Source organism: Apus apus, chromosome 8 (assembly GCF_020740795.1).
Source record: "Apus apus isolate bApuApu2 chromosome 8, bApuApu2.pri.cur, whole genome shotgun sequence".
In the NCBI taxonomy this organism is placed as follows: domain Eukaryota; kingdom Metazoa; phylum Chordata; class Aves; order Apodiformes; family Apodidae; genus Apus; species Apus apus.
In genome coordinates, this window is record NC_067289.1 from 20,327,230 (window position 1) to 20,354,094 (window position 26,865).

General features: G+C 35.0%; 1 protein-coding gene across 4 annotated transcripts in view; it reads right to left on the reverse strand.

Annotated features, from left to right (window-relative positions):
- NAALADL2 (N-acetylated alpha-linked acidic dipeptidase like 2) overlaps positions 1-26,865 on the reverse strand; it is a 384,820-nt gene that overhangs the window by 85,885 nt on the left and 272,070 nt on the right. For 3 of the 4 annotated variants that reach the window (XM_051626471.1, XM_051626470.1, XM_051626468.1), the window contains exon 8: positions 2,330-2,482. In XM_051626471.1, the coding sequence (XP_051482431.1) occupies positions 2,330-2,482 (153 nt within the window). The remainder of the gene's footprint in view (positions 1-2,329; positions 2,483-26,865) is intronic. The other variant, XM_051626469.1, reaches the window with a different exon arrangement.

Consider the following 26,865-nt stretch of genomic DNA (forward strand, 5'->3'; position numbering starts at 1 on the left):
TCCTTTATATCTTTTCATGCCCTTCCTCTGACTGAAAAGAAGACAGGCTTGGTTTGCACTAGTGCAGCACTTGGAAAGAACTCTGTCTTGGATAATGATCGTCTAATACGAAAATTAAAAGACACTACCAGTTTTTCCATTTGTATAATTAATTATTCAAATTTCATATGATCAAGGGGCAAATAACTTAAACAAGGAAAATTTACTGCAACACAGACAGACTTTTTCATTTATGTTTATAGGAATGCTTTAGTTCTTTGGTAATCTTCACAATGTTCTAGAAAATATCTTAGTACTTTTCTGTAAGAAAGGAAAGATTCAGAAGTGTACAGCTTCTCTATAAAACTTAACTCTAAATTCCTTCTGCCTGTTTTATTTTAAAAAAAACACAACAATTTATGAGAACACAGAAGTGCAGATTCATGAGGATTAAAAACAAAGCACCATACTAAACAAAAAGCCAATCTAATTGCTACCTTCAACTGAGACAAAACCAACAACTAACTTCAACTGTTACTATTCACTTTGTAGGTTCTAAGCACTCAATATATCTCAGCTGTTTCTCTCCACATCCTCCCACTCTGTCACAATTATGTCTCTTGAAAACTGCAAGGCTAAGGGAAAAGAGAGGCAATGTGAGAAAACTATATATAAATGTTTAATCATTACTGATGAATCTGCTGTTCAGCTTTTTGAAACATACTGATGAGAGAATGATGATCATTTTATTCTAACAAATTTGAAGCCAACCAATCATCTGAATTGCTCATTCACGTCTTTTGACAGATAAGTGATGAGTTTTACGTCAGAAGTGAAACCTCTCTCTTAAGCTTCTTCAAATCAACAGGAAGACTGCAAATTCTGCCTTCACTGCTCTCATGTGCATTGCTCTGTTCAGCATTTTTTCTATACTTATTATTAAATAAATATACAAGATTTCTTACCATGAGACCAGCCTTTTACCTCTTCTATTAAGGCTGCTGCTGAACACTTCAGCACAGTACACGCCCTGGCACATCTACAATTTCACCATCATTTCAAGCCAAACTATATCATAAAGCATTATAGAATTATGTAAGGCTTCTTATTTTAGACCCTACTTGCTCAATAAATTGTTGTGGGGATTTTTTTGTTGTTGCTGGCTTTTGTGGTGTTTTGGTTTGTTTTTTTTTTTAATTCCACACGGACTACTGCGGAATTTAAAGCTTTACATGAAATCAAACACAAGCTGCTGCATTCCCCCAGAGTCAGCTGGACATGGATTGGCTCTTACTAGACTGATAGGTGGGAATATTCTTTCTTTCCAGATATTTTCCACTACACAGAACTCCTGCCTTCTCAGGGAATTAAAGCAGACATGCCACACCTGTCACTGAAAAAGTAAAATAAGCTGCCCTGTAGGTGATTCTGTCCTGCAGCCACCAAACAAAGCTTTCTGAGAAATAGACACAGTACAGCCTTTTATCTTTCTAAAATGAGTGTTGTCTGCCAGCCCAAATTCATGCTTTCCTTTAGGCACTTCAGCTGTTGAAAATTCCTCCAATACTAGCAAGCTGCACACATCCTACCAGGAATGGTTAAGCACTTAGTCCTTCCTTTTGCTGTTTACAGAAGCCCTGTCTACTGGTTATGGGGAAGACCAGTTCATCTTTAAAACAGCTAGTGAGCCATGCAAAAGTCCTGCCTAACCATGACAGCTTAAGCAAGAAAGCATGAGGCTTTTCTGCCTTTCTTTTAGCATGCATAACTAGAAATGCTAGCACAAGTTGTAAAATTAATCAACCTTTTTTAAGACTTTAATTCCATTCCACAGTAACCTTCCAAAAGCAATGAACAAGTGATACAGCACATATATGACAGTACAGTGGTTACCCTTAACAATGGCTTTTAGTGTTCCCATCACTGTACTTTGCAAAGGATACACTGGGTAGCTTAATTTGCCTCTCCCAAGACCACTGCTTCAAATCAATTAAGTTAAACAGGAATTATAATAAAATATAATATTTTTTTCTGGTGAAAGGCAGACTAGTAGAAAACAACAAAAAAGACAGAATGACTGTTTAAATACACAGCTCCTTTGGAATGTTATCTGGAAGGTGTTAATTGAAACACTGAGCAGTAGCTTTGCTAGAAGACTGCATTCTCACTTCTTCCCCCACATCAGCAAAAGGCTTGTTGAAGCAATAATCTGACTTTGCAAATGGTATTATCTCTGAAGAAACACTCTGAATGCATTCTTTCATTACATCTAGCTTTACTCAAGGTATTTTGTTCTTATCATGATGACAGTTTTCCTGGTGAAACTTGAAGTTCAGAGAATTATTATTACCTGCATTACCTGTAGCTGGCATTTGGAGGGGTATACACCTGTCATTTTGGACAGTCTCCTCAGGTAAGGAAATTAGTTTTTTGGCAAGCACTGCAGAAATTGGTTGTACCAACAGTGTTGTGAGGTTCAGTCGATTTTGTCTGTAACTTCCATCTTAAATGACAGAAAGAGAACAGCAATTTAGTAAACGAAAATTAGAGTATTTCTCTGCTGCATCAATGAAACAAAATAAGCAAATATCTACAACACAGCTTAGAACAACTGGCTTAGATAAATGGTTGTTATTTTGTAGTTACTTTACCAAAAGAAAGAATATCCCTTCAAGAACATGTGCCATGAAGTTAGACGTATGTATTATGGTATTTGGAGAATAGTTCCACAAGAAAGAGACTATCAAAGAGTGCAAGCAGGTATTAGGTTTTAATTTAAACACAACACATTAAATTTGTGTGTAGCTAAAAGAATCAGTGAATAATGGAATTACTGATCAGTAATACCTTTCAAATTCAAGTGAGAACTGCAGAGCTTCATAAGGAAGAGCAGATATTGAAATACCTTGAAATCACACAGAAGTATCTGTCTGCATGAACATAAGGCAGTGAACACTTTACTAGGGATGCCAAAATGTTTTAATTCTACAGATACTGTGCTACTTAGCACTAGAACTGTTTCAGGGGCAAGCTGTCACAAACTTGTACTTTGACAAGAAACATACTACAGAGGATGCACATTGATGATATACTGGCAACTCTACGAGACATGCTTCCTTACATATACCAAAAGCCTGAAAATGTTAATATTCACCTTCCTCTTTTAAATAATACAATCTGATCTTCTCATTGACTCCAAGTGCGTTCAGTGCAGCTAAGGTGACTATAATTTATTTTATAAATGCAGGGATGTTCCTGCGATGGAAGGTTGAAGGCTCAGCTAAAGGAGGCCCAGAATAAGAGAGCACTGAATAGACACATCAAGTGGAGGAAGGTACAGATCAAAAAGCATCAGAATACATCATGTACAGCTTTAAGATCTTAAGAAGCCACAGCAAAACACACACAATGACAGCTGATTCATGCATATTTTAAAATCTCCCTTGAACTGAAAACATGAGTTTCCACACATGATTGTCCAACATTTAAGCACGGGGAGATTTCTGATGAGATTATATTTTGGGAGACCACATGACAGCACTGGAAGAAAAAGGCAGGCTCTGCACATGGAAACGCTCTGAAGAACTTCTAGACAAAATGCTCATCTGTCTCAAGTATTTCAGTTGGCCTAATAAAGGCGTCATATCTTCCCATGAAAAGTAAGATTATTCTCGCAGACTAAAAGCCCATCATGGAAAAGAGAAGGAGGTGAATAGCATGAGGCAGAAAACAGCTCTAGAACAACTTGCAAAACTCTTACAATCAGAGCACATGAAACAGGAGAGTCACAATGTCTTAGTTAAAATATTGTCTCATTAAAATACTATTTCTTTACCTACAGCTTCTTCAGAATTATGCCATTAGGCTTTTATTTATTTTTCTCTAAAAAGTTAGTGTGTTAAGTTGTGATAAGTATTAACTTTCTCTTTACATTTGAATTCCAGATTCAGAGAAGGATCGGGCAGAATGTTGTATTTCATCGCTATCTGCCAGTCACCCTCTGCCAGGATCTGATAAAACTGTCTAAAAACTTTACAGGTAAAATTCATTAAAGTAATTACTTCTAGAACCCAAAACACTTTTTAATAACGGTCTCCCAAAAAATATCGAAAAAAAAAAAAGGAGAGTCCGAATAAATACTGAACCATAATTACATATACCCACATCTTTGACACCGGCTGCATTCATAATAAAGCAGTATTAGTTTTCAAATATCTGAAGTGAATGGTTCATTAATTTTTCACCTTAGGCTTAAACAGTTTTATGCTGAGAACAGACACTCCAAACAGGACTTCACTGAAGTCCTCAAACCACGAGAAAAAATGAGAATAAGAAAGGCAGAATAAATTGTGTTTGCCCAAATAAGATGGTTCTGTCAATCAGCTGCCTGAAGTGAATAGTTAGTTCAATGCATTTCAGTAAAGAGGCAGTCTTCCATTTACACATCCCCAGCATATCTTCTGCCCTGCCCTTTGTCGAGTTGATCTTATTTAACCATGACAAAAACAAAGAGGTACAAACTGACACATCATAGACATTTATATAATTTTTACTTTGAAGTTGTATACAGCTTCCCCCCCACTTTTCTGATACATTCAATAGCTGTTAGGCTTCCATTGCTTCTCATGAATTTGGTCACACTGATTGTTATACTTCCCTGCAGTTTACCTTTGGTTTTCCTGACTCACGTTTAGCCCCAGACTGAAAAGGACTGTGTGGTGCCTACTACAGGGAGACTCCACCAGCTGACTGGCGGCTCTAGGTGCTAAAACCACATCACTACTGTTAATCATAAAATCTGTGCTATGCATTGGCTATTTTGTTACATCTTCAGCTACAGCTGCTTACAATTCTGTCCATGAACAGCACTGTTAAGACAGACATGACTCTTCCTATTCAACAAGCAGCCTTCAATTGAGCCTTCACACTTTCAATGAATGCTGCTAGACAAGGCTTGCACCGTCACATGGGTGCGTTATAAAAAAAGATTTGAGGGTTTTTTTGTTGCTGCTGTTTTTTGTGTGTTGCTATTCCAATGAATAGTTCCACAAAGTAACTCCTTTTCCTAAGACTTATGTTATTGACTATTGGCACTATGAGTACAAGCATACTCATACAAAATTCCAAGATTTGGTTCAAGCAGATTCTTAGAACACAAATCCCATCTAATCTCTGATATAAAATGTACCCACCTGCTACACTTCACAAAGTCACTGACATTCCCCCCACCCCTAAATTTTCTATTTCAACATGGAAAGAAAAATAAACTGATTATGGCTGCCACTTCATGGTGTAAACCGATACAGTGAGAATGTTGATCCAGAAAAACTGCTGTTGTCCAAGCATTTATGAAGCACTAAGGAAATTCTGGAAAAGCTTCACATCTGCTCAGTGTTTGGACATTAAACGTCAGATCCATATTTTCCTGCATATGAAGTTACACAGAGAGCTCCTCCTTCATCTCGCTATTGCAAAGAAAATGGTGACAATCACCCTATGGTGCTCAGAAGTCAGAATGGATTTTATTAATGGAAAGGAGAAGACAACAGCTTCAACTTGGAGAGTATCTTGTGAGGTATAAGCTAAAAAAATATCAGCAAGGCTAAGAAAAAATAACTGAAAATATCTAGAAAAATATTTATCAAAAGAGCAGGATCTGAAGCAGATGCCTACAGAGCAGAAGTGATAAACAGCTTCCTGTTATGTCTTTTTTCTGCTCTCCATGAGTTCTTCACTAGAACTACAGCACGGAATATATGTCAGTTTTGAAGTAATCTGCTTCACTGGCCACTGGTAGTCATATGGAGGAAAAGAAAAAGATTTTATTCTCTTTTGTATAAAAAAGAACTTTGAAATTCTGCAACCAGGGATTTTAACAGCACCCCCAATAAATGACTTTCAAAGCAACTTTACAGGCAACGAAGCACAGGATGATGAACTGTTCTGCCAATTACACCACCATTGTGGCAGCTTGCATTTCAGGATGCATGACTCACAAATGGACAAGGGATGCTTAGAACTATTTGAGATGTGGGTGAGAAAGTTGGACATTCCTGTAAAAGGTTTATGCACATTTACAGAAATTATAGAACTTCAAAGCAGTGAGTATCACCTAGATGGAAAATAAATTACTGAGAGTACTAAGAAAGAATCTGAAAAACATTTTCTATTTTTTCTTTACATTGGTGATAGATAAAGAGATTCTCTTAAAAACACTTAAAAAAGTCCACATTCTCATGATTACAAGAGTTAACAAAAAGAATTTAGAAGAAAAGCAGAGATCTCAGACCACCTGTGACAAACACTCAAGAGTTAACAAGACCATACATACATTGATACATACAAAAATACCTGACACCACAGAGATATTGTTTCGCTTTACAAAGCATATTCACAACATTCTAGTTACATCACCATTTTATCGAGAGAATGGATGCAAATCTGGGTATATATTACCCAAGACTGTCTCTTTAAACAGATTTGTTGTCTTTAAAAATAAAACTAGAAATTCTATAGCTTATATATAAGAAAATATTGCTCTAGAAACTGCTGTCATCTCTTTCCCTCCTTCTCCAGGTAATATGCTTAACACAAGAGAGACAAAAAATGCCACTCCCCTCTCTCTTAATGCAAATCACTCGTCTTAATGCCTACTTAAATTACCTTAAAAATACTGTCAGTTTTGTTTCTTTTCTTTTTCTTTTTTTGTTTTCTTTTTAAGACAAATAGAATAAAAAGCAACACATTTATTTAGTAAAAGCAAAACCTCTGCCATGCTTCCACAAAAACATCTCAAAACATCTCTGTTCACTTCTAAAATTATTTAATAACGTGGCAAGAAAAAATTAATAATCTCAGCATTTTTAATCTTCCTTTCCACTCAGCTTGTTCTAGTGACTAATCATAAAAATGACATAGACGTGGCCAAAATAGAATAAAATTATATCATAATTCCACACCAATTGACATAGAAATATTTTTTTCCTTTTTAAATATCCTAATATTGTGTCAGTCATAAATCATAAAAAGAAAGAGCAATTCCTCCACATATTACAGAAAGCTAAAATATATTCTTAACTCCAAGTAACAATGGAATGTAACAAGGAAGAAAGGACAAGATAATTCTCAGTTCTTCCTGTGTTAGCAAAGGCTCATCTCACTACTGAACTGAAAGAAACTCTCCACTGAGGCAGCAGTTTGGGCCATGTGACATATAAACTACTATCCATCATTTTGATAGTGCTGGGAGATATTCAAAAGGCTTGCAGAAGTTGTAAGGGTTACAAGTCAAAAATAAATAGCCCTCAATACTTTAAATATAACCTTACTTATTAAAAAAATCCAATATTCATAAACTTCAGTTTCTGCAGAATTTGGTCTTTGCATTCATGGTGAATTCAAACTAACATCTTCAAAACCTGGTATTTAATTTTGGATCCCATTTGAAGTATTCTTGATATCAAAACATGCTTAGCCTCTTCTACTTTCATTAAATTTAAGCACACAGTACTTTACATCGTAAGCGTGTGTCTGGGGAAATAATTAGGACTAAACCCACTCAAAAACATTATGCAGGTAAAAAATTGACTACAAACAGCTTCAACTATATTATCTGAGTCTTAAATTGGATAGTAAATATCATTAAAGACTTCAAAAAACAAATACTGCAATTCTTAGCAAACTTCAAATCTTTGCACCAAATTAATGATTCAAACATAATATGATAAAATAATTCTACAGAAAACCCAACATTAACTGATATTTTATATTTTCCTAAAATATGCAGAAGTATTCATCAAATTGAATTAATCAAAACTGCTTGAAGTGATTGCTCTGATGTTCAGACTTACAACATAATCCAAAATATTAAATATCAGACATGTACTTGGACTTTTTTTTAATCTTTCTCTTAAGAGTAAAGCTACTTCATGAATCCTCTGTCTGGCAAGTCTATTTCCCACACTATTAAGTATACAATGTTCCTGAACTGGAATCTGGAGGGAAGTGTGTTGATACGTGTGTGTGCATAGCTGAACACAAATAAAACAATGTACTAAGCTTGACAGAGGTGGCTTTTAAAACTGAAATATTACAGAACATTTTGAACTCAAATGCCAAACACATTATGGATTTCTTTTTATCAGTTTCATTGAAAAATATATACTTTGGTTTGTGTTTGAGCACCACTTGGGTCCATCCCACCTGTCTAAATACCCAGGGTCAAGCACAGCCCTAGTTTACTCCCTTGGCTGTGATTGTGCTACAGACGAATTTGGCCTGCTCTGTTGAAAACATTTTCTGGCACAGAAAACATAATTGGATCCTACATTCTGCTACTCCAAGGTTGGATCATTCCCTTAAATATTTTTTTGAAATCAGAAATTCTGAAAACATTGAATTATGTAAGAATAAGGTACTATGTACCTACTCCACATGTCATGTTTTAAAATCTAGTTCACAGATACACATTTAGTCTTCAACATTAACATTTTAAAATTGCTTCCATAGCTTTCACCTCCAAGGTAAGTAAATTATGTTTGTTTTTAAAGAGAAAGAATACTTAGATTTTATAACTGCTTTTTCCAACCTGCAGTGCCATATTCCAGTTAGACCTCAGGTAGTTTTTTATACTGGCTTCTTACTGTCTGGTAGCAGCCCACAGTGAGAAAACCACCAATGAAGATAATGTAGCAGTTCTTTTTTTTCTGAGGGGGCAAACAGCTTTTCTCTAGTTTATGGCTAGTTACAGGAACTGGCTGGTTATTATCTCTCCCATGCTTTTTGCAGAAGATGCAAAGATGTCAATAAGACATAACTGGTATCTGTAAGTTTTTGTCTTAGCCCAGCAGAACCCAAGATTTATCTCCCTCCTGCAAAAAGAATCCAGGTAGCCATGAAGCATGGGTATCCCCCTCACTAGTGGGACCATTAAGTCACACTAGGAGTTAAGGCACAAAGCACCTCCTATATGAATGATCATTCCTTAACCACTTCAAGAAATAAAGCCACTTCTGGTACATTAAGGAGTTAATGGGTCATATAGCTTGTTCCCTCATGAAATAAACCTTGATTTTCTACACTGGTGATGGCCAGTATAGACAAAACAAAAAACAAACACAGAAATGAAACACTGATACAGATTTTCTTTCCTTCAGTGATGATTAAGACTACAAACAGCAAAATAACTGTCTTGCTTTAGGTGAAATATGTTTGCAGCAGCCAGAATATACATCAGGTTACATATGCCATCATTGTTCTGGTTACAAACTAGCATTGAGTCCTGTTTGCCCACAATAATGAGATTTATTGTTATTAAAAATAATAAAAGCCCTATAACACTCTACAAGGAATGGAATAGAAATAGAAAATCTCTAAGAAAACACTGAAAGTGACAGGTTTAGGATACCAATTATTTTGTTTATAGCATGTAGTGAACACTGCAATGACTCAGATTCACGTTCTGTCTGTATAGATTTGGTAGACAACATGAAATCAAATTGCATACGTTATCTGTGGTACACTATACTTTTATTACAATAATATATATTCTGATTTATTCTTCCATATTTTTTAAAATTATGGAAAGTCACATTCTGACTTCAGTTTGATGACATATGGAGTCATCCAAGGGTTTGAAGTCTCCCCCTTTTCCCACAGCTTGTTACTTTTTCTTCTCCCCACACTGCAGTGCCATTAATTGTGCCAGCACAACTGTTACAATGGTCCTAACTGTGAACCAGATCAACAAACTTTCTTGAAGTCCTTTAAAGCTAGATCAGTCCCCCAACCCATGTCACAGCAGACCTCTTACCAGATAAATCAGCACAATAGGATGCAAGCTGGGACAAGGAGGTAGACAGGGTAGCAGGAATTTCTCCAGTTCTTCCCAAAAACTTGTATTGTCAAACCACATTTACAGAGGACACTCTTGTCTTCTAGGACACAAAGTGACTGTTCCTTGGCACAGAATGACACTCAAATATGCACATCAATTCAAAAGCTACTTACAGGTTTAAAACCGAAACAAACCAAATCCTTATAGTTTCAATTTTCTATAGGTTTCTTATTAAAAATCAAAACAGCTTGTCTTTTGATTTGTAAGGACTCACCTTAAATTTTAAAAATGAGAGCCTGACAATATAATCCTCACACTGAAAAAAAATATGGAATTATTACTGTGTTAGGGTCTGATTTATAAAAGAACTCATAAATCTGTCATAATCATGCAATAGTTGAAGTAATGACTGATCAGAAATGAGACATTAATCACAGGTCAGATCCTAATGAGCAGATGCCTGAATACACAGATCCGTAATCAGAACCAAAAGCACCAGGAATCCTCTTGTCAGCCCAAAGTCTATTTTAAATAATCACAGAGCATACATTGAATCAGCCTTCTGGATATATTTTTGTTCCTTCCTGCAAGGGTTGTAGCAAACCAACAGTTCATCTTCACTGTATGTTTATATGTGAAAATGTTGGTTTACATATGCTCTTGTTCACTCAGACCTCAATAGTGATTACTGTTCAGACAATACTTTGAAATATTTCTGGAGTGGTGCATTTACTTTATTCTGTATAAATACTCTGATTTAAAGTAAATATTCTATGCATGGTGCATTCTGGTATTAAGGTACATGACTAAGTTAGTTTTTTCCTCCTTTTTTGTCTCTATACTATGTTCATCAATGGTCAAATCAGGATGGCCTGGACTGTTTTCTCTCTTCATTCTGCATAGCTGTGTAGCTCCCTCTTGCCACGTTTTTCTTATTAGCAAATGATTTCTGAAGTTCTTAATTAATAACTGTTGATATTAGCATTTTGCTTGTAAAAATAATAAATAAATAAAATCCCATTATTTCTCTTTTGACTGGCATCTGTTAAGCTTCTCCTCAGAGATATTAGCAAGTTTTCACATCGGATCACTGAACTGCAAATACACCTTCATCTGCAAAACTTATGAAAATAACCCCTGATAGAAAAGATAACAGTCTCATATAAAATTACCAGAGAAGAACGAAATAAACAGAGGGTATTGTCCAGATATAATATGAAGGCTGCTCATTGTCCCTAATCAGAGCAGTCTGGACAACATCAACTACAGAATAGTTGAGCTTGGAAGGGACATGTGGAGGTTGCTGAAGAACAACCTGCCAGCTCAAAGCAGAGTCAACTACAAAAGATTGCCCAGGACATTGTCTAGTGGACCTCTGAGCATCTCCAAGCACAGAAACACCGCAGCCTGTCTGGGCAACCTCTTCCAGTGCTTTGCCACCCTTACTACACAAAAGCTTTCTGAATGCTTCAGGGCCATTTCAAGTATTTCAGTTTCCTCATCCATTTACTGAATACCACTGGAGAAGAAACTGGCTCCATCTTCTTCACATCAACGACACACATCAAAATCACCCTAAGTCTTCTCTGCTCAAGAATAACCAATTCCATGCCTTTCAGCCTCTCCTCCTATGTCAGATACTCCAAATCCCTTAGTCATCTTCACCACCCTTCACTGCACTTGCTCCATGATGTCCATGTCTGTACTGTATGGGGGAGCCCAAAACTCCACCCAGCATCCCACTGTGGAGGGGAAGAATCTCCTCCCTTTACTGGCTGATGACACTGATCCTAATGCAGTGTGAGATGCTGCTGGTCACCTTTGGTATCAGAGCACATTGCTGGCTCATGCTTGACTTGTTGTCTACTGGCTCCTGCAGGTCCTTTACTGAAAAGCTGTGTTGCAGCCAGTCAACCCCCAACTGCTACTGGTGCTACACTTATTTTTCCCCTGTGCAGGATGTTGCCTTTCCCTTTGGCAAACTTCATGAGATTTCTGGCAGCCCATTCCTCCCGAATATTAAGGTCCCTCTGAATGGCAGCACATCCATCTGGTGTGCTGAGCTGCATGCAAAACAGCATCAAATGGCTGTGTTGCCTCTTCCAAATTTGAGATAAAGCACGCAAGTAGTGAATTAGAATGTTTGCTAATCACTGACAGCAGAACCTAAGTCCACACACAGCAAAGGGAATAGGTAGAGGTAAGGACACACTGACAGTGTTATACTCTGGACTATTTGTTCTTAAGCTAACTACTGTGCCCACAAGATAATTCAAAGGATTGCAGTCAAAAGCACTTAATTTATCTATCTGAAGTACACTGAATATAATAATGCATCTCTATTAATTAAAAGTATTTAATACAATTTAGTTTTGTTTTAGTGGAGCATGCAGTGATGTTCAAGTTCTGGCTATATATATCAAAGGCATATGAGCAATTAAAAAAACACTAAATCTGTTTTCTTGTATCTTGTTCTAAAGGACTTGCACCCAATGCAAAAGTACACTTAAATACAGAGAGGAAGAACTGGTGCTTTTAAAAATAGAGATTGCAATGAAAATGTTGAAAGTTCTGCATTAATCTTTAATTCATTAATCTTTCACCTGCAAGATTAGATATAGTAGACAGGTTTGGTCCTGTAGCAGTAATAATTTGATAACAATTACTGAAGAAAAAAACAATCATGGCCAGTCAAGCTCAAATGATGGTTTTCTAGAATGAAGATATAGGTCTTCTTAAGATCCTTAATCCTGTTTATAAGTACAATGTGGATAATGAGCTATGCTCTGAATATCCTAAAATACTGAACCTATGGAAATCCCTGGAACACATATTGGTTCATTTCTTGGATTACAGAACAGAGACAAATAAACTATAATCTATTTGCAGCTCTCCTCAGAGATATAAACACTTGTATTTAATTTAGTTAATAACTTGCTTATGTATTTGCAATGTTTTATTATGTTCATGCTGACTACTGTAGCTGCTGCATTCAGCTTTAGAAGGCTATTACAAACACCCATGAGAACTGGATTTTATTTTGCACACAACAGCACTCTGTACATGAATATTCATTAAAAATTCCGGGTGGAGTCCTTGGCCCTAAACAATTCCCGAACCATATCTTTTAAGAAGCTTTGCATCCTCAATATGGGATCATACACAACTGAACTTGTGTTACCAGAGAGGAGCATGCAAAATAAATCATATTGTTGAAATTCAAGGACAATTTGATCTAGGAAGATGAGAAGCAAAGAAAATTTTAAACAAAAAAAGGAAGTGAGGCAATACTTAAAATAATTTATCATTTTTAATTTTCTGTCAAATGCCAGAGACTTTTTTCTCTGCAAAATAAATTTCCTACTCAATTCAAAGGAGCCTTCACAGGTATGTGTATCCAAATCTCCCATACCATGCTACTTCCAGTTGTAGCTTGTATTCCCATAGCTGTAAATTACTGCATTGTATCTTTGCTGCAGGAAAAAAAAAAAAAAGGGGGGGGGGGAAGGGGAGTTAGGGGAGTTGGCTACTTTCTATCACATAGAAACTAACGTATTCACTGGCAGTAACCTGTTAACGTAGCTTTGTGATATCAGGTTCTTAAAAAGAGAGAGATCTGAAAAATACCATAAACGAACTGAATAAAACAACTTGGAAAGACTAAAAGAAAATATTGTGCTAGAACAATGAAATATGAAGGTGAAAAACAAAAGAAACTTTATAGAACAAAACTAATACGTTGACAAATAGATATCTATCTCATTAGCTAAGAAAAGGCACAGATCATATTCTTCTAATGAAGATCCTGTGATAATGGCCCCTGAAACCTACAGGATAACGAACTTGATAATGCGTATACAGATAGCATCACATTATTGTTCCCTGCTACACAGTTAACTTATTAAAATTAATTGGTAATATTTATCATGAGTTTTTAAACATTAACATAGGTGATATTCAAAACAATTTCTAAAAATTCTTGAGAGATGGAAGTATTTGAGTTCTTTTTTGGATATTTTAGAATTCAACATTTTAACTGCTTTGATGCAAAATGAAACTACTAAATTGATGAACCTGAAAGTCATCAATCTCTGTTGCTTTGATTTTGAAAGGCATCAGTGTTACTACATTATCCTAAAGTAGCAAGGACATTTTCCTCTCAAAATCTCACACACACCTAATTCACATTAAACAGAGAACCTTTCAGGTGGGCAAGTAAATCTTACACAGAGTTAACAAGCTGTGACCCACTTCGGAACTAACACAAGATTTGCCCAGGATTTTTTCAATAGGAAAAGACACAGTGCTACTCTCTTACATCACTTAATCATTATTGTGAAGCTTATTCAGCACTTACTGCAAAATATGGTTGACAATCTAAACCTCAGTGTTGCCTCTATTCTGATTCTACTTTACTGTCACAATTCAGTTCCACAGATTTTTTTTGCCTGAAGTTGCACAAAGCTGGTAAACCAACAGCACAACTCTACAGCAGAAAATAGATGCACTTGACTCCATTATATTGCTAGGCAAAAGCACAAACAAATACAGAAATATAGTTCATTGAAAGAAATGAAGAAATACAAAGAACCCATAACAATATAGGTTACAGCAGTTATATTCATGAAACAACATCGTAAGTAATCATAATTTCCATGTTATTTCATGCCCTTCTCAGTACTGGCAGAAATAAATAAATGACATATTTGTAAATTCCACTGGCACCATTCCATTAAAGTGACACTTGATGTATGACATGATTGCCTCTACAATATGCAACATCATTTTTTATTGTCACAGATACTGTATTTCATGCAAGTGTGCAAACTAGCATTTGAAATTTTATAAGCTATTTCCTGCCAATTCTTGCTGTAACAAAGTTGCAATTTGTCCTCAAGTATGTTTTCTGCTCAGAAAAAAAAACATTTATAGCCACTCAAAGATCAAATATTATTTTCCCATGCACTTGCTCCAGACAACATTTCATTATCAGAAACATTATACTGTATGAGAGCACTTAAGTCAGTGAGACGGAACTGACTGAACAGTTTAGTTCTCCATCACTATTTATAAAAAGACCAAAATTCAAGTATTCCTTAATGTGATTTCGGGTTACCAATACATAATTTTAGTGCCTGCAGATCAACTGCAGCAAGTTTTAAGTATTTAAGTAATAACAGATCAGAGGACTAAAATGCTTCAGTCTGTAGACAGAGCTGACCTTTTTAATCATGCTTTTACTTCATATGTATGGCTTTTGTACAAACATCAATACAATAATTACATGGAAGATATTAAAGGCTGTGAAACAAGCGAACATTTACTACATGCAAAAGCACATACATTTGTTTCCCTTCCAACTCTATTTTAACTAAAAATAAAGTTTTATTCAATTTCTGTTTAATCTGGTTAAGCAATTCTAGGCCCTGTTAAAACTCTAAAAATGATCTCAAAATGTAGCTCAGGAGTAAGCGTGGAGAGAGCACTTGAAAGATCTTCCACTAGTTTCTTGACAGTCACAGTCATCCGTACTGAGTAGAGTCAGCTAGCTACCGAGAAGATGCTAAATGCATTTTAATTAAGTAGATGTATATATAAAAGACACTGCATTCTGCTTGCACTGATTTGATAGAAAACATTCAGATGAAGGTAGTCCTTTTTAAAAAATCTGGCTCATTACTTGATTCAGTTCTCACAGAAATCCAATCTAGTGGCAGTTAAAGTGGGACTGAGTCTTCAGAAGCATTAAAGGGATAAGAGGAAACACAAAGAAAAAATGTGAAACAATCACACAAATTATTCAATATATTAATACGAATTTGCTGCAGGCTATTTTTTATCCTCCCTACAGAATTCTCTTGTAAATGATTAGATAGTACAGGGACTGTACTGATTAAACTTCAAGTATCTATAAACCTATTTAACTTAATCACAAAATTAGATTTTGAGTTATATATTCAAACTTATTTAAATAATTATTTTCCCATCAGAGCTTATTGAACAAAATAAGGTATTGCCTTAGATTAATTGAGCTAATTGTACTTCCTTTAGAATCTGTTCAATAATTTTCCCTCTCCTACTGAAAGTAAGGAAATATTTCAGATTAAGACTCAATGTTAACATTCAATGGGCCAAAGACAATGACTTCAGATTTTGACTTCAACAAAACCATCTGCCTTATGATAATTCAGCTATTTTCCCTGGAAAGAAAAATGCAACCTTTAGAACAGTTAAAATATATATTTGAAAAAAAAAGTATGTGTCATGTTAGTAAAAATAGCTTTTGCTCTTTGCTTTTATCTTAAAAGATGTACTATGGATAAAATGACAGTGGAAAGTCACAAGAGAGCTGATTTCAGTGTTTGATTTTATTTCTTTTGCGTAGAATGAAGGAAGAGAGTCTTTAAAAGATCTGTAAACGAGGGCAGAAAATGGAATCATGCTCAGAATGATGGAGTAGATAAAGTAATGTACAGCCAAGGGAAGAGACCAGATGAAAATGAAATACCAGAGGGTATCTCCACATCAAGGTTACAAGAAACAAGCAAAGTTGGTCATGGGATAATTTAACTATTAAGACTGGCTATCGTGAAATCTGGTATTGAAAAATGCTACTTAAAAAATATATTTCTAAACTTTCAATATATATATATCTAAACTTAGAGGTGATGGAGTTTCCTCCAATTTTACATAATTTAAATTTTTCTTAGATGAACTTGATGCCATTAACTGAAGTCACACATTTTATAACTGATTCTGGAATCCATTCTCCAGATTTAACATAAAGTCTCAAGCCTTCTCTTCTACAGGCTGGACAACCCCAACATTCCCAGCCTGTTTTGAAAGGAGAGATGCTTCAGCCTTCAGATGAAACATTATTGTAATTTCCACTAAAAGCAAAATTTTCACTAAAAGTAAAAATCCTCAAATTTCAAACATCATGTAGAAATCCTATCTTTAATTACTTGATGCATAAGCATCACTAAGAGACAGCTGTACTTGTGTAACAGCCCCTATTACTGTTCTTTGCCATACTGGAACTTCCATGAAATGTATTTGGTATAAGAACTAAATAAACATAAAATAGATCCATTCATGAACTAATAAAAAAAAAAAAACACCAAAAAACCCCAAACAAAACCCCAAAAAACAACAAAAACAAACAACAAAAAAACCAAAACAAACAAAAAACACAAAAAGCAACAACAAAAACAAACAAAACAACAAAAAACCCACAAAACAACAACAAAACAAACAAAACCCAAACAAACAAAAAACCAACTAATTAAATCCTCTTTAATGTAAAGATGCAGAATTAAGACAAGACTAAGAGTGACTGAAGAAAGAATACAGTAACTTTGGTTTGGACTTACACTAATCACCATTCATCTGATTAAATAACAGTCTGGTACAGCACTGACAGACTATGGTGTCGAGCAGCACATTGTCCATGACAGGTAAGAAACAAGCAACACATTAAAATGAAAGAGAAATCCTTTAGCTATAATAATGTGAATCCAGAATATACATATAATCAAATCTGTTCTACTACTGAAGTAACAAAACACCTACGGTGTGGTAATGCTTAGATTTTTCTCCAGGAAGTAAGTATAGACCTTTTACTAGAACAAAAAAAAATATTGAGTATTCCATTAAAATGTAATTATGACATAAATAATTTTAATACATCAGAAATTCAATGGAATAGTAAAGGAAAAGACCATGCGAGAAGATAGTAGAAAACACACTAGGGCAACATGGATCATCAAGACAGAACAACTTGGTGAAATAACAGAAAAGTGGCAAATGGATTAAAGAACATCTCTTTTACTGACAGACACACCAGTATCCAGTGATACTTCACTTGCAGCTTCTAAAAAAAAAACACGTCAGAGCAAGAAAGGATTTTGAAAAATACACTTGTCAGTCAACTTCATGTTTGTGTCCTGTTTCCCCATAACTTGGATTTCTCCTACCATGTCCTGTGTTAGCCTAAGATTAAAGTCCCTCAGTACCCTTGGACTGTAACATGGTAAAGCTTAACTAATCTCCACTTTCATTTAAGCTGGTTTATTTCTGGATTGAAAATATTGAAATGTTTTAAGATATTGAGGGGAGTAGACTACTGGCATTAAAATTTCTTAATTATATGTGACCATACTGTTATTAGGTTCTAGTATAGGGTTTTTTTTCCCCCCCATAAAAATAGGAAAGTGAGAAATCAGGAGATTAAACTAACACATAAATTTTCTTATTCCAATGCCATAATTCCTCTGCATTCAGAAGCAAATAAACTGAAAGGAGTGCAACAGAAAAGCAGAGTATTCTAACTGACTAAAAAGAATGAATCCAGGAATCAGTATCTCTGCAACTAATTTTATGGTCAGGAAAGACAAATCATTTTATCTCTGCACAACTCATAAAATGGGAACAATAAAATCCCTTTCTTCTCTTCAGGAATCCTGAATCTCATTATTTGTTCTTTAAAAATACAACAGCCAATAATTAAGCATTGTTCCAGCTTGTCAGAACAATGATTTTAAAGAGTAACTGTCCGAAGTAGTTTTTTTTTCTGATTCAGGGTTTGGGGATTTTTTTGTTTGTTTTTTTTGTGGGTTTTTTTTCTTTACTTTTGAGACTTCCTAGACAAACTGTTCACGTAATGCACCTAAATTGCACCTCAGATTATCTAAGAAACAATAATTGTAACAATTTAATTATTCAGTGATGACTCTTTAATGTATGCAATTTCCAAGATTGTAACTTTATTTAGATTCTTAACATGCAAAACCAAACATTGCAATAAGCAGCAGCTATGGTGACTTTAAAAAAAAAAAATCAGTGTTCCTTAATAATTTATTAATCTTTAACTGCTGCATATCACAATGCTTCCTTTTAGTCTTGTTAATTAACAAATACTTGTATAAACAATAACAATAAATGATATTTCCAGTAATATCCAGTGAACAAATGCAAATGACAAAGGTCAGACTTTCAGAAGTGTTAATAACTAAGACAGCAGGGAGGTTAAGAGAATGCTGGAGCACTTCTGGAGATCCTATCTCAATTAAAGAGAGCTATTTCGAATGTTTCCAGATGTGCTTTTAACATATTTCTGGCTGAATTTAGCCTCTTTCCTCTACAGATAGGATCCGCATTTCTAGTTCTGCCCTGTGAAGTACTAGCCAAAATCCATTAGGTTTATTTTTGTCCCATATTTTGGTTGTGGTCGACAGAAAGGGCAGTGGAGAAGTAATTTTGCAGGATACTGTCCCACAATATGAGTCTTGCACAACAGTGTATTGTTCTCATATGTGGTGAATGAAAGAATCAGATCATCTGAGTAGCCACTGTATTCCTATGAAAAAAAGGTAAACCTGTTTTCATTTAGCTGATCGCTGTGAACTTCCTTTTCACACCACAAATTCTTACTCTTCAGAAAAGTAGAAGGATTATATATAGATAAATTACAGATCTTAAAAATAAAGCATGTGGAATAAAGAATTATTAGGACACATAAAAAGGTTTCTTCTACTAGAAAAATTTCTATAAATCCATCACTTGGCAGAAGTCAGGAAAAAAAACAACCAACCAAACAACCCCCTCGATGCACCAACATCAGCCTGAAATACCTAAAAAAGCCAGAAATCTAATTCTAAATATCAATACCAAATCAACTTGGCAACCTTTGTTATTATGTGTCTAATTAAAAATCACAGATTAATTGAAACACAAGAAAGTTATACAAATGACTCTCCAAAGGAGAAAATATTTCATGGGTTAAAGAATTCATTTTCCAAAACCCATTTTCCATGAAATTTCCTGTGCTACAAGGCTATGGGTTATCAGTTGGCTTTTGATTTCTTGTAAGTATTTTGAGAAACATTTTTCATCACTAAATTATTTTTTACATGTTGGTATATTTTGAAATAAACATTACCTAACTGTAACTATGCATTGTCTCCTATACCCTTTCAATCACCACCTCAGTTATTCCAATTCAGTGTAAAAAGTACACAGTACTACAATAATGTGTATTTAGAAGGAAAAAGGTTAGATTAACATTTTCTTAAAGGGAGAAGAGCTCTATGCAATGCTGTTAATAGGCTGCATACAGGAATCACTTTTCATAAACATTAAAGCTCTTAGCACTTCTTTTGTTGCCACACCAATGGGACCAGAACCTTATGTTGCTCACTTTTCAAAGTCCATAAAAATTTAACCAATTTTAGAAGGAGTTCAGGAAGGAGGCACAGACAAATTCTATTTAAATACCATAGTCAAAGTCTTTTGACATTTCACCTTCTAATTACATTTCCCCCCTCTCCATTAAGCAGTACATGTGTGGACCCTTCCCAGAGAACAGGGAATCTGGGTACTGCAAAGTCTGGATCCCTGCCTTCTGATCACAACCAATTATTAGAGAGATATCAGTGCATTAGCACAGCTACTAACAACACATTGCTTAAGAAAAGCAGCTGTAAACAGGTCTACCTACTGATACATTATGCTACACAAGCAACCCCATTCCGAAAACCCAACTGATGAGTCTGACTGTCACACAGTTGCTTTATCCTAAGAATTTATCTTAGTTATATAGAGGCAATATAGGGGAAAGGAGACATTTCTGAGACTCAGAACAGCTTTCCTGTGCTCAAAGTCTTGAGGAACAAAATTAACAATGCAAGCCGTTCTTCCAGAAGTGATAACCTGCATTCATGTTAAAAACTTAACTTTGAACACCATGCAACAAATGTGGCACCTACCAGAACAGCTTGATGGCCACTGAAACTGACTTTCCAGAAAACCTCCATGTAGCTTTTCATTAATCTTGCTGCACAAAAGAATCATGAAGACTATCGTACCATAGCAATAGCTAATACAAACACTATTGGACTTTGAGGATTCTTTTATCCGTTTTCTTTGTCATAATTTCTCAAATATATCTCATGGGATCTATCTTCTATTTAGACTGTGTAATTCCTTTAGCACCCTCAAAAAATGTCTCTATGAACTACCAAGACCATTCCTTACAGTCAGACAAAAGATCTACCATCAAGTGTTACAGGTTCTCTCATATAAATGAATAATGCATTTCATACCACATAACAGAAATTCTTTAATAAAAATTCTAAAATATATTTCATCCTGTCATCTTCCTCATTGCACAACATCCAGCGCTGTTTGAGGAATCTTCTTTAATGTCTGCACACTACAGACTATAATAAGTACCCACATTTCATGTATCTAATTCTCTCTTACAATTCATAGGTCTATGAAAACATTCACTGATTGTTCCAATTCAGCCAATTACTGCTGTTTTTATTCTTTACATTGGGTCATGAATGAATAGTTGCCATTGTGTTGAAATTGCATTAGGTGGACATGTGGAATCAGTCACTTCTTCCTTTCTCTGCCAATTACAATAGGTGTCACAGAAGCTATCCCCTATTTTAATACTAGATTAAGATCAATTTAAATGGCTGCATACTGCCAACACACAGCAGCTTGTTCTTTATCCTCAGAGACTCACGTCATTTAAACTATTCAAGATCAAGAGTGATGATCAAGAAATGAAACAAATGACATTGTTGATATTAATAGTAGATTTAAAGGATGCAGTAATTCCGTAACAGTTGATACAAAAAATCTGCATTCTAGTTAAAGTGGAAAAACAAATTATACTTCTGCCAAATCACAGTTTATTCCTACACCTCATTTTGCTGATTAATGTTCTGGGTCTGAATTTAAACATAGAAAAGGAAAATACTAAGCACCTATTCAGGCCTGATTTCTTATATTTAGCCCAGTATTGTGTGTCCCTTCCTATCAAACAGACGTGTTCTATAAAACAGTTACAGACAGACAGCTCTTATCAGCTGGACTATACAGAACATTAAAAACTCTACTCTGGGACTTTCTAGTTTCATGTCAAAGTTCCCAAGTTCTTTCAGGCTATCCTGCCCCAAATCACTTATACTATTAGTTTTTCTTAATAGCAATGTCAATGAAAAAAAAATGGCTGTCAGGCTGAAACTTTTCTGAAATTTGTTACCTGCTCACAGAATCATAGAATAGTTCAGGTTGGAAAGGACTTCTGGAGATCATCCAGTCCAACCTCACTGCTCAAAGCAACATCAGTTAGATCAAGTTCCCCAGGAACATGCCCAGCTGCATTTTGCATATGTTCTCCAGGCAAGAATCACTCTAGGCACTATGTTCCACTGTCTGGTCCTCCCAAAAGTAAATATGGTATTCACATTACTCATTGATTCAAAAACCAGTAAACCAAAGAAAAAGCAATATAAAATTAAAGCCAGGATTTTTCCCATCTTAAGGTGAGACAAGATATTAAAATGTCTTTCAAGAACTGATCCATAGCAAGGTGTGCAAACTATGAGACAAACATCTTAGTAAATCACAGTACTTTAATGCAAGTTTCAGTTGCCCATTTATACAACCATCAGGGAAAAGTTTTTGTGATGGCTTCTAGAAAAGGCAACTCCCCTCTCTGTTCAGAGATTAATGTTTTCTATTTTTTTTTTTATTCTATGAAGCTGAAGGAGAAACTGAGACACATGGAAGTATTTAAGTATACATAAGTCATGTAGAAACAAATCAAATAACCTGACCCAAACCAGAACAGACATTAAAATTCAATAATCATCCCTTCTAGGATCACAGAGATTTTAACTTAGAAATGAGAACAGATTTTTATAGCTGGAAATTTACTTTATTAAGATTTATGTTACGATTTGTAAATCTCTTGTAGTATTTCTACATATGCTTTAGGATTTGCAAAGCTATTATAGTGTTTGTAATTCAACTTTCATCTTAAAAAGCAAATGAGAAATGTAACAAAATTCTATCTTAAAGCACTGATTCCTAAATCAGGGCTTGAGAGTTCAAAATTACAGGTTCATTGTATAAATCAGAGGATAAATCCAGATTCCAGAAACACAGATGTGTTTCATTGAACAAGATGAAATAGCCAGAAACTCAAAAATAAAAAAACATGAAGCTGTAACTTCTAAAAAACAGTGCCCATCTTAGGACTACTGCTCCTGCCCGTTTTAAGCCTACTTCTTCTCTATGCTTGGATACATTGTACTAACAAAAATTATTTAAAAAGCATGAGTAATGCCTAGCAGTTATGAAACCTACTTAAACCTGTGGAAGTTTTTTCCTCCTTTGCAGTCTGTTTTGGGATTTGCATTTATTAGCTGCACTTCTAGTATTTGGAAGCTCACAAGGTAACAATTTCACTTAAAAACCAGAATGCTAATATTAAGTGGTAGGAGCATTGAAGGACCTGAGACTTACAAACCTATTTTGACTACAATTTTTTTATTACCAAATATCTTTCCTTCCATTCCACTTTTAAAAAAAAAAAAATCAAAACTGTTTTAAGAAGTTATCTAAATAACCTTTATAAAACTTTCTTTAAACCCAAGTCACCTAATTTTTAGCTCAAGAAATACTCAATCATACTGTCTTCCCAAAGGCTATATTCTCTCTTTCCAGGGAATGTTTAAAACATCCACTAAGATGGTTCATGCCAAGTGATGTATTTATTTTTTTCAACAGATTAACACACAATACTACTGCCCAGATAAACATTTTGCCTCTTACCAGCAGAACTCCAAGACACAGCTAATACAGCAATTTTGGGAGGGAGCAGAGGTAACTGACAAGGGAATTTAATTAATTCATTCATTTTTATACCACACAAAACTTAGTACTGCCCAAGTTTTAGCTGCTGAAGGCTTGACAATGTGGTTCAGTTGTGTCAGAGAACAAAAAATATTCCAGAAAATCCCTTGCAGTTCTGGATTAAACCTGGCTTGGCAGAAATCATACCTTAGAAACCTCATGTACCACAGTATCCAATATGATAGCACACACTTATGCAAAATAGCATTTTCCACATCTCCATTTTAAGTTGATTAGGTCTTCTTTCAGGGGAGTTTCTACCTGTCTAAAAGTAAGACTAGGTACTATTATCTTTTTTTCATGCAGCTGCTGTATATGGTAAGCAGTGGGCTGGAACAGAGACCAAGTCCAATTACAGATGGTTTTGTTGATTCTAGCTTGCAGTATTCAGACCGCATTAGAAAAATTCAATTATAAAACTAATTAGATCTTTAATTGCTTAAGCAATCACCCAGATGACTTGATGGTGCTCTCGATACCATGCAGGTGCACATGCAGGTGTTAACTCTGCAATACTTAAGAGTTACATTGTAGTACCCCAACTTGTGCACAGGAGTGCTAGGAGGATAGAATACCATTATGGGTTGAATCTGACTAGACCTTGTACTTTAAGACAGTTGTACTTTAAGACAATTGCATTTCTGGCAGCATTAATAACTAGTACAGCTAAGCAGAAAGGCCTGCTTTTTAATTCTGAGGTGTCACCTTAGCAGCATGCTTGAGTATAATAGTCATCTCCAAAACAAGTATTTGTTTTCTACATACAAAATAAGGAAAAAGGCACAACTCGTAGTGATTTGGGCCCGTTATGTTCAAAACATTCAATCAGTTTAACCCTTTTGCCTCTTCCATATATTTAATGAACTTTGAAATAGAAGGGAAAACATTTTTTTTTTTTTTAAATTTAAAAAGCAAATTAATTGCTTCTTAAAATCCCCTTTCTGCATACAAAACTAAACACCAAATTCAGCCTAAATTCACAAACATATTCTGCCTCCAAGCATTTCTTTTAAATTAATTTAACTCTTCACTAAAAGTATAACAGCCAGCTTTAAATCTAAGCTACTCGAACAGTCATATTAAGAGAGAGTTTCCACAAGTATTATTTTTCAGAATGTACATTATTTGAAATGGAAAATGGTGATATTAGACTGAGCTATTATAAACACAGAAAAAATAAGGCCTAGGACACTGAGGTTGTTTTAGTGTAACACTATAACCACAGTTTTGGAGCCTTCAAGAAGTCCACTCAAAAGGTAACTAAGCCCTTTCTGGAACCCCTGACAGCAAAACCTATTCACCTCAAGTGGAGAGGTTTCACCACCAGTTTGGTATTGCTGTGATCAAGTGTTTCAGTTGCAATGAAGAAAGAAATGTTTATGGGCTGCCAATAGCAAAACCTGAAAGTGTCTGTACTGCTTTGCTATTTGTATGCCTGGTTTTGTTATAAACTCAGATTTCACGTACAAATACCGCTAAGCTTTTCTGTTTATCTGCTAAACACTGTTGGATGAAAAAAAATCTCAAGTAACATTAACTTAATTGGATTCTGAAAGAAAACAACCTCCATCTGAAACAAAATGAAGCCACTGGAAAAGGCTGTGAAAGATGGAGGATTAGAAGAAACCACAGAAATGTGCTAAGAAGGGCATTAAGAAGCAAATGTTGGGCAACTGAGAAATCAGTTCATAAAATTGGCCTGTAGTTGACAGTCAGTTCAGAGCTTAACTGGTTCTTAACATGGATCATTATATATATTGCTACATGAGCAAATGTGCAACTATTTATTCCTCTACTTTTGCAAACAAAAGTAATTCTTTTCCTCATCCATACAAATAAATCTACTAAAATATGTCCTCAGTACCCTGTCTTGGGTCTCATCTGCTTGTTAGCACCATTCCCACATACAACCAGGAGAGTGGAAAAGAGTCCTCACAAATCGCCCTGGATACTATAAAAGCAACCTGAATTCACAGTACACAAAAAGATAATTTCTTTCAACTTTGCAGGCACCCATACTGTTGGAGTAGCAGATTTTAACACAACAAGGGTTAACAGCTAGACTTAATACCATAAAGTGATGTTTGCTGTTTCATGAGCATGTAAAAAATTAGCTCACTCACACAAATTGCACTGAACTGAACTACCATGCCAGTAAAGCTACAGCAGGCTTATTTTCAATCATGACTGCACAAAAGATTTAAATATACTAAACTCACTTTAAAGTTGAATAGCATTAAAAATTTAATCTGGACACCATTTAAGATGCTATTTTTCCTGGATGAGAGACAAAATGGCTTCACTGGAAAATGTTCTGTAGAGAGTCAAGGCTCTAGTAATTTGAAACTGTCCAAAATGTCAAAAATATTGAGAAGTCCTTTCTAGCTTCTAAGGCATCAGGAATTATGTAGCCAGTATAATTGCACTGAACTAATTCTACAGCACAGGGAGCACTGCTTTGTTGTTTTTCAAAGAAATTGTTGTTTACCACTTGTACATTCCACTACTCTTTTAAATTCACTTTTTAAAGTTTTTCTCATATGGTTCATTCTGGCATTTGTGAGAGTCAAATGATACAAACATTGCTAGCAAGCTTTTGCATTATCATTGGCAGCAATTTCTCCCCTCTTTTAATATCCTAATTAATAAAATCACATTTTCAATTCAAATTTGTTTCCTCCTTCACAAGGCAAAATTCTAGGCAGTTTAACAGAAGGTAAAATTATGTCTGTTACATCATGCACCCCACACCGAAACCTGTGAGCCTAAAGTAACTTGATGTACAACTGATTTTCTCTGTTTTAAATACACATAACGTGGATTGAAAGAGAGAAAAAACTAAAAACCACAAACCAAGAAAAAAACAGCATGTAATTTAGTACTTAAATACAAATTTAGTTGCTTTATTGTATCCTGTGAAGTCTGAAGAGGCAGCTCATGGATTCAGATACCTTTTCAATGTTTAGTGCTAAAGATATTATTGAAAATCTGCTGAAATTATTACTTAGTCTGCTCACTATTCAAAAGCAAGTATCTTCCAAAGATTTACCTCTCTATTGCATTAGCACTTATTTTTTTTCATGCAGAAAATAGCACAATATATCAGGTAAGTGTATTTGGTAATGATAAAGTGTGTGTGAGGGTTTATGGCAAAGACTAAAACTATGTCATCAATAAAATACAAAATAATCAGAATACATGTGAATATGTAGACATCTAAATTAAAATACAACATTGTAACAATTTTTTTTCACCCCAGCTTCAGTCTACCTTTAAGGAAAATAAAGCAAAAAATAAAACACACAAACCTGAATGTCAACAGTTATTTTAAACAAAGT